The sequence below is a fragment of the Stegostoma tigrinum genome, chromosome 3, assembly GCF_030684315.1.
Source record: "Stegostoma tigrinum isolate sSteTig4 chromosome 3, sSteTig4.hap1, whole genome shotgun sequence".
NCBI lineage: Eukaryota > Metazoa > Chordata > Chondrichthyes > Orectolobiformes > Stegostomatidae > Stegostoma > Stegostoma tigrinum.
In genome coordinates this window covers 87,643,889-87,662,383 of record NC_081356.1, presented here as the reverse complement: position 1 = coordinate 87,662,383, position 18,495 = coordinate 87,643,889, and the positions used below count along the sequence as shown (strand labels likewise).

General features: G+C 42.1%; 1 protein-coding gene across 10 annotated transcripts in view; it reads left to right on the top strand.

The window, feature by feature from the left end:
* The window catches only part of cast (calpastatin), a 192,731-nt gene that overhangs the window by 84,504 nt on the left and 89,732 nt on the right, over window positions 1–18,495 (top strand). For 9 of the 10 annotated variants that reach the window (XM_048527120.2, XM_048527119.2, XM_048527114.2 and 6 more), the window contains exon 4: window positions 12,597–12,650. In XM_048527120.2, coding sequence (XP_048383077.2) covers window positions 12,597–12,650 — 54 coding nt within the window. Of the gene's footprint in view, window positions 1–7,646; window positions 7,868–12,596; window positions 12,651–18,495 lie in introns of those variants that run through there. The other variant, XM_048527121.2, reaches the window with a different exon arrangement.

The following is an 18,495-nucleotide window of genomic DNA, read 5'->3' as shown; positions in this document are numbered from 1 at the left end:
CAAGACTTGCTGTTGCAGGCACATTATTTACAAGGTAGTCCAGCTCAGTTTCTTGTCAATGGCAACACTCAGGATGTTGATAGTCAGGATTCAGTGATGATAAAGCCATTCAATTTCAAGAGAGAAAAGTTAGATTCTGTCTCATTGAAGATGGGATTTGTGTGGCATGAATGTTACTTCCCACTTTCAGTCTAAGCCTGGATGTTGCCCAAATTTTGCAGCACATGGACACAGACTGCTTCAAGACCTGAGGATTCGTGAAGGTGTTGAACATTGTGCATTCATCAGTGATCATTCCCACTTCTGACTTGATGTGTTTCTTGATGCAAGATTTAGCAAATAGATTCTCGTTATTGCCTGGCAAGGTCTATCATTCACATCTTTCCCCTGGATTTGAGCCTTTGTGCATATTTGGAAGAAGAATATAATGAGATTAAGAGATAAGTGGTGCTGGTGGAATCCAAACTGAGCCTGAGTGAACAGGTTATTTCTTTGAAGGTGTCTTTTGATACCAGTATTGATGCCTGCTTCCATCACTTCACGAATAATTAAGAATAGACTGAAACGGTGGTAATTAGCCGGACTGGATTTGTCCCTCTCTTTGGTGGACAATACCTGGGAAATTTTCCACATTGCCAGATAGACGCCAGCATTATAGCTGGTGGCATGACTGATTGTGGAGCACCAGTGTTTTAGTATTGTTGCCAGCTTGCTATCAGGACCCTTAGCCTGTGCACTATCTTGATATTGCATGGAGTGAATCAAATAGGCTGAAGACTGGCATTTGTGGTACTGGAGACTTCAGCATGAGACCAAGATGGATCATCCACTTACCTTGCAGCTCTATCTATTAGCAGCGATGTACTAGACTCACCTACCATGAGGATATGAATATTTTAGGATCCTCCGCCTCCTAATTTTTTAATCTGCCATCGCTATTCACGATTGCACGTGGCAAGACTGCAGAGTCTATATCTGATTTTTTTGTTTGTTTGTGGCATTGCGTATTCCATCATGCTGCTCCCTCTGTTTGGCACACAATAATCCTGCGTTGTAGCTTCACCGGGTTGACACCTCATTTTTAGGTTTGCTTGGCGCTGCTTCTAAAATGCCCTCCTCCACTGTTGAACAAACCAGTGCTGATGTCCTGGCTGGACGGGAATCGTAAAGTGGGGGATAATTTTATTTTTCATTCATGGGATATGGGCATCTCTGGCTAAGCCCTTTTCTTGCCCATTGCTAGTTGTGCTTTAGGAGGTGGTAGTGAGTCGCCCTTTTTTAAAACAAACTGTAGTTTGTTTGCTCTCCGTTCATCCAAGTGCTGTTCGAGAGATAGATTTCGAGATGTTGACTCAACAACACTAGAAGAACAATGGGGTAGTTAAGACGGCATACGGGACACGTGCCTTTATCAATCATGGCATAGACTATAAGAGCAGGGAGGTTTTGTTGGAGTTATACAGAACTTTGGTTTGGCCTCTGCTGGAATATTGTGTGCAGTTCTGGTCACCACACAGTGGAAGGTTGTGATTGCACTGAGGGGCTATAGGGGAGATTTATCAAGATGTTGCTTGGGATAGAACATCTCATCTATAAAGAAACACTGGATAAAGTCAGGTTAGTGGTTTGGAGGGGAGCATGCAGGTGTTGTGTTCCCAAATGGTAGTGGATGTGGGTTTGGAAGATGTTGTATGAGGAGCCTTGGTGAATTCCTGCAGTGCATCTTGTAGATGGTACACCTTGATGTTACTGACCGGTGATGGTGATGGAGGGAGTGGATATTTGTTGATGTGATATCAAGCTGCCACTTTGACGTAGAATCAGACAATAGAAACAAGGCCCTTCAGCCATCAAATCCTACCAACAAAAATACTACCTACACTAATCCCACTTTCCGGCACTAGGCCCATAGGCTTGAATGTTTTGACACTTCACGTGCTCATCCAAGCACATTTTAAACGTTATGAGATTGCCGCACTCAACTGGCAGCTTCTCACTGAAAAAGTATTTCCTCATATCCCCTCTAAACCTCTTGCCAATTACTTTAAAATTATGCTCCTTTATTACTGACCAGCTAAGGGGAACAACTGTGTTCTGTTCACCCTGTCCGTGCCCCTCATAATCTTAAACATGTCGATCAGTTCTTCCCTCAACCTTGTCCGCTCCGAAGAAAATAATCTGACTTTATCCAGATTTTCTTCATAGCTGAAATGTTCTATCCCAGGCAACATCTTGATAAATCTCCCCTATAGCCCCTCAGTGCAATCACAACCTTCCACTGTGTGGTGTGCAGAACTGCACACAATATTCCAGCCGAGGCCAAACCAAAGTTCTGTACAGCTCCAACATAACCTCCCTGCTCTTATAGTCTATGCTATGATTATTAAAGGCACGTGTCTCATATGCTGTCCTAACTACTCTGTTAAACAGCCCTGCCAACCGAGGGAACTGAGGACAAGCAGCCCAAGATCTCTCATTCCTCTGAGCTTCTTTGCCATTCGTTGAGTACTCCCTTGCCTTGTTACATCTTCCAAAGTGCATCACCTCACATTTATCCGTGATAATTTCCACCTGCCACTGATCTACCCTTTTGACCAATCTGTTTATATCTTCCAGTAAACTGAAACCTTCTCCTCACTGTCAGCCACCCGGTCAATCTTCGTGTCATTCATCCTTCCCACATTCTCATTTCCATCATTTATGTCCTGGATGGTGTCAAGCTTTTTGGGTGTTATGGAGTAGCATCCGGCCAAGACAAGTGGGGAGTATTTCATCACACGCTGACTTCTGCCTTGTAGGTGATGGTTAGACTTTAGGAAGCCAAGAAGTGAGTTACACACCACATAATTTCCAGCCTCTGGCTTGCTCTTATAAACACAGGATTTATATGACTGGTCCAGTTAGGCCTATGGTCAGTGTTAAATCCCCAGGATGTTTGTAGTGAAGGAAGAAACTATGGTTATGCCATTCACTGTCAAGATGACATTGTTATGTTTGCTGTCCTTGTTTATCAGTTTAAGCCTGGTTGCTCTCCAGGTCTTGCTGCATATGCACACAGACTGCTACAGCATCTGAGGAGTTGCATGTGGTACAGAACACAATGGAATCATCAGTGAACATCCCCGCTTCTGATCTTATGGAGGGAAGGTCATTAATAAAGCAGCTGAAAGTGGTTAGGCCTAGGACTCTGCTCTGAAGAACTCCTGCAGAGATGTTAAGGAGCTGAAGCGATTGACCTCTAACACCAAAAAAACAACTCTGTCTGTGCCAGATAAAACTTCACTGAGTGGAAAATTTTCTCCTTACTCCAGTTTTGCTAGAGCTTCTTGATGCCACACATTGTCAAGTGCAGTTACTCTCACCTTACCTTTGGAATTCACTTTCTTTTGTCTGTATTTGATCTAAGTCTGTGATGAGGTCAGGACCTGAGTAGTTTTGTTGGAACCCAAACTTGCATCATCCCCCAAACCATCCACAACCTCATCACCTCAGGTGACCTCCCACACACAGCCTCCAACGTCATTGTTCCCCAACCCCACACGGCCCACTTCTATCTCCTTCCCAAAATCCACAAACCCAAATGCCCTGGTCAGCCTATTGTCTCCGCCTGCTCCTGCCCCACCGACACTTGGTTCACAATAAACAACTGCACTTCCCAGTCGCAAACCATTTCAACTCTCCCTGCCATTCATCTCCACCTATCTGGACTCCATTTTCTCCCCCTTGGTCCAGGAACTCCCTACCTAAGTCTGTGACACCACCCAAACCCTCCAACTCCTCGACAACTTCCAATTCCCCAGTCCCCAACACCTCATTTTTACCATGGACATCCAGTCCCTACCAAGCGAGGCTGGGGAACAGCTTTGCAGAACACCGACACTTGGTTCACAATAAACAACTGCACTTCCCAGTCGCAAGCCATTTCAACTCTCCCTCCCATTCATTAGACGACATATCCATCCTGGGCCTCCTGCAGTGCCACAATGATGCCATCTGTAGGTTGCAAGAATAGCAACTCATATTCTGCTTGGGAACCCTGCAGCCCAATGGTATCAATGTGGATTTCACAAGCTTCAAAATCTCCCCTCCCCCTACTGCATCCCAAAACCAGCCCAGCTCGTCGCCACCTGCCTAACCTGTTCTTCCTCTCACCTATCCCTTCCTCCCACCTCAAACCCCACCCCCATTTCCTTCTGACTAACCTCATCCCGCCCCTTGACCTATCCTCTCCCTACCTCCCCACCTGCACTCACCTCTACCGGCTCCATCCCTGCCTCTTTAACTTGTCTGTCTCCTCTCCACCTATCTTCTCCTCTATGCATCTTCGATCCACCTCCCCCCTCTCTCCCTCCCCCTTTTCTGATGAAGGGTCAAGGCCTGAAATGTCAGCTTTTGTGCACGTAAGATGCTGCTTGGCCTGCTGTGTTCATCCAGCACCACACTTCGTTATCTCAGATTCGCCAGCATCTGCAGTTCCCGTTATCTCTGAGTGTCATTAAGCAAGTTATTACTGAGCTAGTGCTGCCTGATAGCGCTGTTGATGACACATTCCATCACTTTATTGGTGATTGAGAAGACACTGTTGGGACCGTAATTGGAGGGTTGGATTTTTCCAGCTTTTCGTATGGAGGACATCCTGGACAGTTTTTCACATTGTCAGGAGATGCCAGTGCTGAAGCTGTATTTGAACAGCTTGTCTAGGGATACAGGAATTTCTGTAGCACAATTGCAGATATGCCAGGCCATGTGTTTGCACATAGTGTTTGAACAGAATTTTGTTGCTGCTGCTAATAACCCACAGTGCCACATGAATGCCCAGTTTTCAGTTGCTCAGATCTGTTTGAAGCCTGTCATTTAGGATAGTGGTGGTGCCACATAGCGTGACGTAATGTGAAGGCAGTCTCCGCAAGGTCTGTGCAATGGTCCTTCCTGATTACTCTCTAGGACACGGTGATAAGTTGTTTTGATGAACTGCTGCAATCCTTGAGGTGTACGTAGCGCAGCAGGATTAGCAAGGAGTACTAAAATACATTTCTTGTGTTCATTTATAAACTTGTGGACAAATGAATATTATCAAAATAATGGATGTGGACTACACCCCAATTCAATAACCAGTCATACTATATAAAAGTTTTAAAACGATCAGTTTCCTCTTATAAATAAAAAAATGTTTTTGCTCTTCTTATGAATATACTGAATATCTGTTTTCTGTGCCATAACTTTAAACTGGTGGCTTACTGAAAGAACTTTATACTTTATTAATTCCTTTAATCCTTTAATATTTTAAATCTAAAGCGGGATAATTTGTTTTGTTACTTCTATTCAGTTCATTCCTAAACACCTCGCATCCCAATTCTAATATATTGTTTCAATGTAATTAAAACAGCTACTTACTGAAAATAATGAAACTTGAGACGTAAGATCTTCCAGTATATTTAAGAAATGGGAAATGTAAAAGAAGTGTACACAAGAGGGCATTACCTCGCAGTAATTATGAATCCCTATTGATTGCAAAGGGAGTGAATATTTGCAGCAGTAGATGTGTTATCAGTTAAATGGTTACTTTCCCCTGGAGGGATTTGAGCTTCTTGAACGTTGTTGGAGGTACATTCATCCAAGCCAGTGGAGAGTATTCCTTCACACTTCTCACTTGCGACCTGTGAAGGTGATCAGGGTTTGGGAGTCAATAGCTGAGTGAGTTACCAAATAATGTGCAGCTCCAGACTTGCTTTTGCAACCACAGTATTTGTATGGCTGGTCCAGTTCAGTTTTGGGCCGATTGGGATTTCAATGTGGGAGATTGGAGGGTGCTACTGCTATTTAATATCAGGGGAAAGTGTTTCAACTTTCTCTTACTTGAAACAGTAATTGCGTGGTACTTATATGAATGGTATTTCAGAACATAAGAACTAGGAGTAAGAGTAGACAATTAAGTTCCTTGAGCCTACTCTGCTGTTTAATGTAGTAGTAGCTGCTCACATCTTGGCATTGACTTACCTGCCCACCTTCTGTAATGCTTCTCTCTGTTGCTAATTAAAAACCTGTTCGTCGTCATCTTAAATTTCAACGTCCCAGCATATACTGCTGTGTGGGGTAGTGAATTCCATGGAACCACCATACTTTGAGAGAAGTAATTTCTCCTCATCTCTGCTTTAAATCTGCCACTCCATAACCTAAAAACAACGACTTGCCACATATTAGTCCAAGCCTGAATGTTTGAGCATGCAGACGTGAATTGTCTCATTATTTGAGAAACTGAACAGTGTGCAAACATCTCTCACAATACGATGAAGGAAGTTCTATGATGAAGCAGTTGAAGTTAAGTGGACCTTCACCTGATGAAGGAGCAGCATCTGAAACGTTGTGATTTCAAATATACCTGTGGATGTAACTGGTGTCACGTGACTTCTGACTTTGGCCGAGAACATTGTCTTGAGGAATTTCTGCAAGGACGTTCTCGAACTGAGATACAACCACAACCGTCAACCACTGCTACCTCCCAGTCACAGGAGACTGACCTGGAACTTCCAAACAAATATTACAGCTGTAGAGTAGGTCAGAGACCAGAAATTCTGAGGTGAATAATTCAGCTGCATTTACTGCCCATGTCTATTTGATCTGGAGAAGTCGGTGGTGAGCTGCTTTCTAGAAGCACTGCAGTATTTGCAGAACAGGGAGAAGCACAAAAATGAAGTGGCCACCTAGATAGGCAAGGATGGGAGATACATGGGAACACGTGCAGCTGCAAGTGTCCCTCCAAGCCAACACTACCTTGACTCTGAACTGTATCACCATTGCTTCACAAATGCTTGGTTCAAAATCTTGGAACTCCCTTCCTAACAGCACTGTGCTTCTCCCAAAATAAAATAAACAGAACTGAGGATGTTGTAAACCAGGAACAAAAACAAAGTTGCTGGAAAAGCTCAGCATGTCTGGCAGCATCTGTGAAGGAGAAAACAGAGTTAACGTTTCAGGTCCGGTAACCCCTCCTCAGAACTGGTTTCGAGGAAGGATCACTGGAAACAAAATGTTAACTTTGTTTTCTCCTTCGTAGTTTGCCAGACCTGCTGAGCTTTTCCAGCACTTCGTTTTTGTGCTTCTTCCTGTTCTGCAAGTACTGCGGTGCTTCCAGAAGGCGGCTTATCGCCAACTTCTCCAGATCAAATAGGCATAGGCAATAAATGCAGAACGTTGATGTGAAAATATTCACCCCTTGTCCAATGCCTCACCCCTACCTCGTTAGTCCTTTCTGGCTTTACTACATTAAAACCCTTCTAAAATGTTTGTCCTCCTCTCATTCTGGCATCTTGAGCATCCCTGTTTCAGAGCAGCTCACTAATGTTCAACTTGCCATTGATCCAATAACATTACTTACCCATGAGGCAGGATTTAAGACTTTGATTATTTTATTTCTGGAATAATTCAGGAAAGGATGATCCAAACTTATTGATCATTTCATTTCAGAGGTTTCCCGGAATTTAGTTTCTTAATCTAAAGCTGGAACCTTGTCTTATTGAGAGCGTTCATTTTATATTTCCCACAGCCTCATGGACGTGAACCGCAAAACTCACCTGGGGAGGTGTTTGCTTGGCAGTGGGTGGAGCAGGAAGAGGTGCAGTGGTATCAGGGAGGTGGGTGTGGCCTTATAAGTTTTTAATGAAGGGCTCTCTTTTAAAAGCCTTTGGAATCTAGAAAGGGAGGGCAGGAGCTTTACCACTAAGAATGTGGAAGTTAACGTTGATAGAGAATGGGAAAAGACGTTTTGAAAGGCTGAAGTGGATTTAAGCCACAATGTAAAGTTTCCAAATCATGCCTCGGAGACAATAGTGAATGACCCTGGAAAGAACCCATTACTTCATTTTTAAAGGTAGGTAGGAGTTTTGTACACTTTCTTATGCAGATTAAACTTCTGGACACTTGATGTAAGCAAGTAGCTGGCCTGTTTCTTAAATATTTTGTTAAGTTTGAATTGCATATAGAGGCTAATTAATGCCACTTCTTAGCTGAATCTCCAATATTTGTAATCGGCATGGAGCCAAAGTTCTTGTACATAATTTTACTGAAACTATTGGTGCGAATAAAAGATATGAAATTTTATTTCGTATTCACAGAACTTTTCTAATTCAAATTAAACAGTAAGAAATTTCATCTACTTTGTAGATATTTGTTATGGTGACTCAAGTGTGGTATGCTTGGAAACAGCTTTTAATTGTTCAGACATGCTGGTGAAATGCTGCATTAATAATGTGGGCAGATTATTGTTCAGCTGTTCCACTGGTTGGGAATTAAATTTCACTGCAGGAAAGTTTTTATGCTGTCATTGTTCAGATGGATTGCAGGTAAAAGGCCAATTCAATTTTAGTCCAGATCTCTCTTGAGCAATGGTCCCATTTTCTCCTTGTTTGCAGAAAGCTGGTAAGAACACTGTAGGTTAAAAGGTTGCCTCCTATGTTCTAACCATCCTTTAATTCTATGACAAGGTGGCACACATATAAAAACTGAAAGAACTGCAGATCCTGTAAATCAGGAACAAAAACAAAATTGCTGGAAAAGCTCAGCAGGCCTGGCAGCGTCCGTGAAGGAAAAATCAGAGTTAATGTTAAGGGTCAGCTTTTCCAGTAATGTTGTTTTTGTTCCTGTAAACATAATGAACATAACATACCTCTGATCAAAACCCAGAAATATGCGGATTTCCAGAAAGAATCTTGTCCTGTCAACAAGCTGCCAGCCCACATTCAAGAGCTATGTGGACTGCATGATTTTATAGGAGTTGCAATATATGCATTCCTTTCAGAAAAAGCCTAAAACCAGACCATTTTATCCCTTTACTTGAAGCCTATCTTAAATATAATGGAACAGAAAAGAAAAATATGCCGGTTATTATTTTCCAGTTGATGCCTCAGCTCCTGGTGTATAATCCATTTTGGTCTTTAATTATTTTCTGCTTTTATTACAATCACAACATCATTCAGCAGCTGCATCAGTGATCCTTGTTTTCCCTTCAGCAACCAAGCCCAAACTAATCTAACCTGTTTTTTTTATGCTTCCTTTAGCAGCTTGAATTGCCCCACCCAGCAAGCCGTCCCGTCCCATGTTGTTGACACACTCAGCATTTTTTAACGTCAGTTAGTGGATTGGGCTTTGCTTACTGGGCAGTTATTTACTGCCCAGCCCTGATTGCCAGCTCCACCCTAGTCTTAGGTTTTCACTCAAAATGTGTATTTGTCTCATATACTTTTCTTACTCACTGTGTTTGCGATCTTGTGAGGAGACACAGTTCAGCTTTATTGTTGTCAAACACTTTTAGCCAGCTGCCCAGTCTGCCCAGCTGCCCAGTCTGTTCACTCACCTGAACTAATTTCTGAACTGCCTAATCTGAGTGCTGCTTGGCCCATTTGTGTGACGATTTGGCAAAGAGAGATGGTTAACTTCTAGTTAGTCAGCCCAACCATCAGTTCTCAGCTACCCAGCCGTCACTCTGCTTAATTACTTGCCTGCACCCTTGTCCCTCTAAAACTAACCCGCTAGCTCAGGTACCCTCCCACCTTGAGTACTTCATGCCAGTGAGACTTCCTGCTGTATATATTCATCTGCCTACATTTTCAAAGTGCTGCTAAGATCACCAATGTTAGGATGGTCAGACGTCTTTCCAGTGGGTATGAAAGTGACCATATTAGTGAACAGACATGTGCTGGATCCCTTCCAGGCTGAAGCTGGAGATAATTGCTCCATTTTACCGTCTGCTGCCGAGTGTTACTTCAGGGAGACCATTGACATACTCTGCTCAAAGAGAGCTGACTGCATTTCATTTTGTCTAGAGCACAGCAGATGCAGTATGTGCACGGCTCTGCAAATCTTTCAGGCTTCCCCATGTCACAGGGCTAAATATAGCAAACATATTTCTTTTTGTATTGCATTTTAGCTGCGAGAGATACCACAACGAAAATGGTGCGTAAGAGCCAAAGGATCAAGGGTTATATGTGTATGAATCATTGAAAATGGCAGTCAAATCAGAAGAACGGTTAACAAGTTATAAATCTCCCCGGCCTTTATAAAGAGACCATTGAGTGTAGAAACAAGGAGGCATAAATTTAGTTGAAACACTGGTTTGATTTTAACAGATATCTTGAAAATCTGCCATTTCTTTAAACTCACCATGTAACTTGACAAGTTATTATCTGTTATCTTGTTATTCTTTCTCCCCTTTGCGTGAGAAGACATTTCATAAAACAATCTAGTTGACTGACCAAAGAATATATCCTCTTTCCTATCTACAATAGGCAACAAAGCTCCTTCATGACACGCTGGAGCTTTTGTGCAAGTAGCATTGCTGTATTCAAACTTTTTGAATTCTTCATGAAACACACCTGCCAAGTTGTATTCTGAACATTGTTGCATGCGATGATGGTGGAAAATACTCATTAAGATTCAGTTTTCAGCAGGCTACAGTAGTTTTCCAAACAAAGGAATGGATTAATATGCAGAGCAATTGTGTGAAATTAGGAGGCATATGAATGCGCCAGAAATAGCTAATGACTGAAAAGTGCCAACACCTACCTGGCTGCAAAAACACTACATTTCCATGACAAAATAAATCACATTTGCAGAAAAAAAACACCTTCTTAACAAGTCATGGCAAGAGATAATGGGAACTGCAGATGCTGGAGAATCCAAGATATTAAAGTGTGAAGGTGGATGAACACAGCAGGCCAAGCAGCATCTCAGGACCACAAAAGCTTGTTTTGGCCCTAGACCCTTCATCAGAGAGGGGAATGGGGAGAGGGTTCTGGAATAATAGGGAGAGAGTGGGAGGTGGACTGAAGATGGAGAGAAAAGAAGATAGGTGGAGAGGAGAGTATAGGTGGGGAGGTAGGGAGGAAATAGTTCAGTCCAGGGAAGACGGACAGGTCAAGGAGGTGGGATGAGGTTAGTAGGTAGGAAATGGCGGTGCGGCTTGAGGTGGGAGGAAGGGATGGGTGAGAGGAAGAACAGGTTAGGGAGGCAGAGACAGGCTGGGCTGGTTTTGGGATGCAGTGGGTGGAGGGGATGAGCTCATGGCGATAAGTGCTGGCTAGCTAGCGACTCAAATGGCCCCAAGAGTGTTTGAAGAAAGGTTGGCACTTTAGAAAAACTTATCATTCTTGCTGCAAAGGAACCAGTAAATTTACTCTGATCACCCAAGCTTAATGCTTCCAATATGGTTTCTTCTCCACTACCATCTACCTCTCACAAAACAAAGCATGTGTGCATTGCAAAACCTACTGTACCATGGGCAGAAGCTGTTGTTATCATGAGATATTTCCTCAGATGTCCTTTTATTGTAGAAAATATGCATTAGCAAGTTTTTCACTACATCTAGAAAATAAATTAAAACAAAACTACTTTTCTTCTGAACTCTGGAGACTGGAAGATGATGTCTTAGCGGTGAAGTCACTGGATTAGCAATCCAGAGTCCAGGCCCATGCCTTCAGGAGCGTAGATAAAATTTTCACTATGGCAGCCAACAGATTTATATTCATTGAATCAATCTGGAATGTAAAACTGTCTTTAGTAATGGTAATCATGAAACTATCATCAATTGTAAAATTCCACGGTTCAAAAATGTTCTTTAAGAAAGAAAATTGGCCATTCATAACTGCTCTGGTCTACATGTGACTCCACACCCACAACAATGTGGTTGATTCTTAACTGCCCTCAATGGCCAAGCAAGTTATTAATTTCAAGAGCCGGAAGGGATGGGCAATATATATTGGCCTTGCCAATATAGCCCACATGTCATGAAATATTTAAAATAAAACCTTGTGATGTGTAGGCATTTATTATTGAGATTTCTAATTAATTTTCATAAGTAGGATTCTCAATTTCCAAGTCACAGTTCACTCTTTAGCCTGTGTATGCATTTCCTTCATACTTTAAGATCAGTTTCAACATGACAAAAATATTCTACTTTGAGGCAACTTAACCAGTTGTCTCAATAAGTTAGCTTGGATGATTAGTTGCTAAATTCTAAATTCAGGTTGCTTGTTTTGTCTTGCCTTTATTTGCTAATATCTGATACATGTTTGAGCCACTGCACTGAAGTAGTTTGGAGAGCCTTGTGTGTTTTTCTGATTTAAGGAAATGTGCACACGAAACATGAGTTGCCAGGGACTGAATATAAAGCAAATAAACTGGTTCCTTTGCAGCAAGAATGGTAATTTTTTTTAAAAGTGCCAACATTTTTTTATACACTCTTGGGACATGTGCATCATTAGCTAGCCAGCACTTTTTGCCATGACTTGTTAACTTTTGAGAAGGTGGTGGTTTTTTCTGAAAATCTCATTTATTTTGTCATGGAAATGTAGTGTTTTTGCAGCCAGGTGGGTTTTGGCACCATTCAGTCATTGGCTATTCCTGGCACATTCATAGATCTCGTAACTTCACACAATTATGCTGCACGATAACCCATTCTTTTGTTCAGAAAACTACTGTAGCCTGCTGAAAGCTGAATCCTAATGTGTGCTTTCAACTATCATTGCATGAAACAATGTTCAGAATACAACACCAGAAGTATTATTAATTTTATCATCTCATTTGCTTTCTTTTTTCCATTCTAGCCATCAGATAAGCCAAAACCAGCAACTGCACACAAGTCAACAGACTCAAGCAAGGTAAGAGTATTCCATAATAATCGCATAAGAATGATTTCAAATACCGTTACATGTTGCTGTGAAATGTTAGTAATTGCAAAGCTTCAATCATTTCTTTTTTGTAAGAGAAAATGTACAGTGAAGAAGAGATAGTAAGAACATGGGGCAGCACGGTGGCTCAGTGGTTAGCAGTGCTGCCTCACAGCACCAGGGACCCAGGTTTGATTCCAGTTTTGGGTGACCATCTGTGTGGAGTTTGCACATTCTCCCCATGTCTGCGTAGGTTTCATCCCACAGTCCAAAGATGTGCAGGTTAGGTGGATTGGCCATGCTAAATTACCCATCGGGTGGGTTGGGTTTGGGTGGGATGCTCTTAGGTTCAGTGTGGTCGCCCTGGGCTTGATTCATTTCTGAAGAAGGATCCCGATCCGAAATGTCAGCTTTCCTGCTCCTGTGATGCTGCCTGGGCCTGCTGTGTTCTTCCAGTTCTGTACAGTAAAGAAGCCTTTCAGGAAGGGTGACAATTAAGTGTACTTTACAAGCAGTTGTTTCTTAGACTTCTGATGTATTTGGGATCCTGCCTGGCTGGTGCGGCTAGAACTAACCCAATTATCCAATTCCCAATTACTGCTGCCACTCTTTCTCCAGCACTTAAACGCCTCATTCAATGGCCCCTTTCAAGGAATTAATATAACTTTTTTCAAAGAAATTCCTGTCCCTAGATGGCCAGGCTTTCTTGTTGACATGCACATGAATGTCTATTAATGCTTGGTCTGCCAAAATTAGGAGCAGCTTTGGCAGGACAGGCCTGGTGTACTTCCGGTATCCTGGCATTTGTCCAGGACCAGAATCACAAACAAATGAGGACCATAAAAATTGTACGTGTGAACTGTTTTTCATATACTTTGCAATGTATTTGGCTCCACTCTGACCATAACTCAGGTATGGTGTTATCTTAGTACCCTTGTGTCTGAGAACTAAAGACGATGGGAGCATCTGAGGGCATAAAAGATAACCCCCACTTCTTTCCTCTACTGTAAACCATCTTCCGAAAGCCTTCCATCTGACCCTTCCATCCACACCTTCTCCAACAAGTGTGAGGAGATCATGGACTTCTTTGCCACATAGATTTTGCCAGTTTGATGAACTGTTTGTGTCATGTCCCTCCCTTCATCCAGCCCATCTAGTTAAACGTTATTTAATGCTTGCAGCTTTCTTGAGTTTCCCTCCCTCTCTGAGCTCATCTTGTCCTTGAAACCCACAAAATGCTCCCTCAGTCCCATTCTCACTAAATTGCCGATCACCAAACTTCTCGTCCTCTTCCCCACGTGAGCCAATAATGGAAATGCTTTTCTCTTGCTTCAGAGTTGTCCCTCTCTACATTTGCTGTCATCGCCCCTATCCTTATAAAACCAATCAATGACCCCACATCATTTCAAACCACCTTCCCATCCCCAAACCTCTCTTTCCCCTGCAAAATCCTTGAATATGTTATTGCCTTCCTCATCAGTTCCCAGCTTTTCCGAATCTCCCATGTTGAATCTGTCCAGTTAAGTTTTCACACTTGCCATAGTAACAAATCCATTGTTATCAAAGTCACAAATTGTCTTCTATGTGAATGTGACAAAGTTAAATGTTCTATCTATGCCCTTCTCAACTGTCTGCAGCTTCACTTGGTAACCACACCATCTTCCTCCAACACTTCTCGCATTCCCCAGACGACATGTCCATCGTGGGCCTCCTGCAGTGCCACAATGATGCCACCCGAAGGTTGCAGGAACAGCAACTCATATTCCGCTTGGGAACCCTGCAGCCCAATGGTATCAATGTGGACTTCACAAGCTTCAAAATCCCCCCCTCCCCCACTGCACCCAAAACCAGCCCAGCTCGTCCCCTCCCCGCACTGCATCACTAAACCAGCCCAGTTTGTCCCCACCTCCCTAACCTGTTCCTCCTCCTCACCAATCCCCTCCTCCCACCTCAAGTCGCACCTCCATTTCCCACCTACCAACCTCATCCCGCCTCCTTGACCTGTCCGTCCTCCCCTGACTGACCTATTGCCTCTCTACCTCTCCACCTATCTTCTCCTCTATCCATCTTTGGTCTGTCTCCCCCTCTCTCCCTATTTATTTCAGAACCCTCTCCCCATCCCCCTCTCTGATGAAGGGTCTAGGCCCGAAACGTCAGCTTTTATGCTCCTGAGATGCTGCTTGGCCTGCTGTGTTCATCCCGCTTCACACTTTGTTATCTTGGATTCTCCAGCATCTGCAGTTCACCTCATCTCTGATCATACTTCTCAATTGCCATCCACTTGGGTGGGGACTTCCTGCAAACTTGTCCCTTTCTTGTGTGTCTAATCAAAATGAGTGTATCAATTGCAAGGCTCTTGTATTGCTAATCTCGGGCATTTTTCAGTGATTTGTCTTTGTCTGTCCCCCCACATCCCATGCCACCCCACCCACTCATTTCCCATCTCCTCAAATTATGCAGGTGACATGTGGCTGTACCTCACTCCCAACTCTCTCAATTACTGCACTGTTGAAAAATAATCAAATTTCTTTTGCAATATCTAGCACTGGATAAAAGGAAAACCCCACCAGTTTTAAATTGGGAAGAGCAAAGTCATTGTTTTCAGTCCCCACATCAAAGAAGTAGCAAATCTACTCCTTTCCATGCAACAGTGTAGGATCAAACTAACGTGTTTGCAGCCTTGATGCCATGTTGACCCCAAGGTGAGGTTTGGACCACAATTTCATACCATCACTAAAGCCACCCGTTTCCAACTCCATAATATTATCCAGTGACACCGCTGTGTCACCCCATCTGTTGTTGAAACTGTCATTCATGATTTCATTCACTGCAGACTCAACAATTCAAAGGCAGTCCTGTCTGCCTTGCTATATTCAACCTACTGTAAGTGTGTGTCTTCCAAAACATTGATGCCTATGCTTTTCTTACAAAAAGACCCGTTTCCCTATCATTTCTGTACTTGTCGACCTGCTTGCCTCCTGATCAAGCAACATCTAATTTTCAAATTTCTTATTGCTGTTTACAAATCCTTCCATGGCATTGTCCCTGCCTATGTCTGTAATCTGTCTACATTACTGTGAAATATCTGGGTCCTGCCATCTTGTGCATCCCCAGTTTTAATCACTGTCCTGTTGGTAACTGTGCCCTCAGCTGCTCAGGCCCCAAGATCTGGATTAACCATTCTATTTCACTTTCCTCTTTTATGATACATCTTAAAGTCTATCTTGTCAGTCAAGCATTCAGTCATTTGTGTCATATTAGCAATATTTCCTTTAAACATTTTTAAAACATTTTCAAATGGGAACTGTAAGATGCTGAACACAGCTATATGATGTGAACATTGCTCTAAAAAGAGTTCCTTCGGAGAACTGATAAGCCTCAGCGTTTTGGGCAACACAGCCTGGAGGAATGACTGGATAAATTGAAACAGGAAGTTTATTGTGTGCCGTAAGTTTATGCATGGATTCTTACTGCTGATAGGCATGGTTATTGTGTTTGTAATAGTTGAGTACATGTTAACATTTTTGCTGCTGATTGGCTAACTGTACAGTATGGATGGTAATGTGTTTCTTCAGTAAGGATAGTCCAGTATTAGCATTAAGACTGTTTAATGTGTTGTAGGAAGCTATCAACATTTGAGTAATAATTTTACAAAGGACACAGAACAACATCTTTCTATACCACTCCTTGATGTCCTCATCACAAGTCTTACAGTGGTATACCCGTACATAAAGATGACTATAAGCCCATTCAAGTAGACAAATGCTCAAATTACTGATCTTTCTACCCTTCTTTCACCCTCTCTAATCAATTTCGAAGACCTTCATTAAATGAGTTTACTCCATGATGAAAAACATTTACAAGAACTTTGCCATAATAAGTCTGCACTTAAACTGAACTGATTTATTTGCTAAAAGATTAACACATGCCATTCAGTTTTTCACTCCACAGCAGACAATTTCTCAAATCAAGTTACCCTCCTGTATGGCAGATTGCAACATATTCTCAAGTCAGACTCATACCTGTCCAACATGAGTCATCAAAGAAGCCAAACTCTCTCTCATAGCTACAAAGGCAAGATACCAACTTCATATAAACCAGGAATTAACGACTCACCATGAGACTGCAACCTTTTTTACAGTGGGGAAACAGGCCACAGCTTACACACAAAGTATAAGACTATTTCTTTATCTCTTGTTCACAAACTTTATTTCTTATTTACTACTTTGTACTGAGAAACACGGTAATATTGAACTTTTATTTCATTATTTTTCTACTTTTACCTAAGATTTTGTACCTTGTACCTAAGATGGCACCATGAATGGGTACATTGTAAACTTTTCACTGTAGTTCTGTATTCCTGCACTTGAGTACATGTGACAATCCCAACTTAATTCTAATTCTATTTCTGCTTCAAATACAATGAACGAGACAAGGCCGCTATTGTCAAATGGTCATTTTAGTCAACCTGCTCAGATCTGCTGTAATGCACAGGTAGGATTTGAAACCAGATTGCCTAGCTAACTTTTATTAGTATGTTAACCTTAATAATCACCATACCCAATAGTCCAAATTTAGACTTATCACACCCATCACACAAAGGTATGTACGATACATCAGATGATATAGGGATCTGCCAACACCACACCATCCCCCAAGTTAAAATTTTTGTCATCATGGGAACGTAAAAACAAGAGTAGGTTATTTAACCTGTTGAACCTGCCCTACCTGTCAGTACATTCATGGCTGATCATACACTTCAATGCTTTTTCCCCACCCTGCTCTATCCCATAAGCCTGTAAACCACAGATAATCAGGAATCTATCAATCTTTACCTTAAACGTTAGTTTTGCAAACTGAAAGTGGTGTACGTCAATGAAGATTCAACTGCTTCGCAATTCCAGTGATCACTTAGTACATGTGACCACCCAATATTCGAGGGTTAAGTTATAATAGATTATTAAACTACGTTAACTAAAAGAGTAAACAATGCTGCAGGCATCCTGTGAGGGGGCCAAGGTCACCCTGCAGAAAGATTAAATTTTTGATTCAACACATCATGTTGCCAGTTCCTGTTTTCCTGGGACTTGCACTGTGTGACCTCCTTCCTCCAAACATCTCCCCTCATTAATTAGTGTTTGTGCCCCACCTCCTACCACAACAGTTTTCTAATGATATAATAACTAAGCAAGCCTGTTCAAAATAAATGAAAAATTTACACAGTCTGATTGTGCCAAAACTTGAAGGAATGACAAACAGCAAAGATGATATAAATCACTAGCAACAAAACATATAGTGTCATGGGTAAACTCCCAATTTACCTTTAATTTAGCTACTTATTAAGAAATCTCACAGACAATCAAGTGCTGAAACAATAAAACAAACTTTACTGCAAGTAAGCAAATAGATGTCTGTAAGCCACCTTGGCTACTATCTGATTAATGTTGAAATCTGGCCAGGATATCGACGAATAGTGATCTGTCTGTGGAACGTTCCATGGTTCGGTCCCTCTGCAGCATTGTTCTTTGAATTTCCGCCATTGAGTTGTTCTGGTGTTCGACTCTTATACAGATTTTTTTCCTTCAGTCCCTGAGGTGATATGTTGATGATTTCTTTAGAGTCTTTCATCTAAATTACTGCAAAACTGCAGCTGGCTCCCTGATCAGAGGTAATTACTTTGTTTCTTGTTACCTTTGGCATTGGCTATCTGTTCAAAGACGCAGCTTTCCTGCAGTTAACTCCTTAAATTTTTCTGCAGAGCATTCACTAGTCGTTGTGGCAATTAAGCATCCAGTTTATCCATTTTTGTCAACAGCAGTTTTTCCTATGTAGTCTG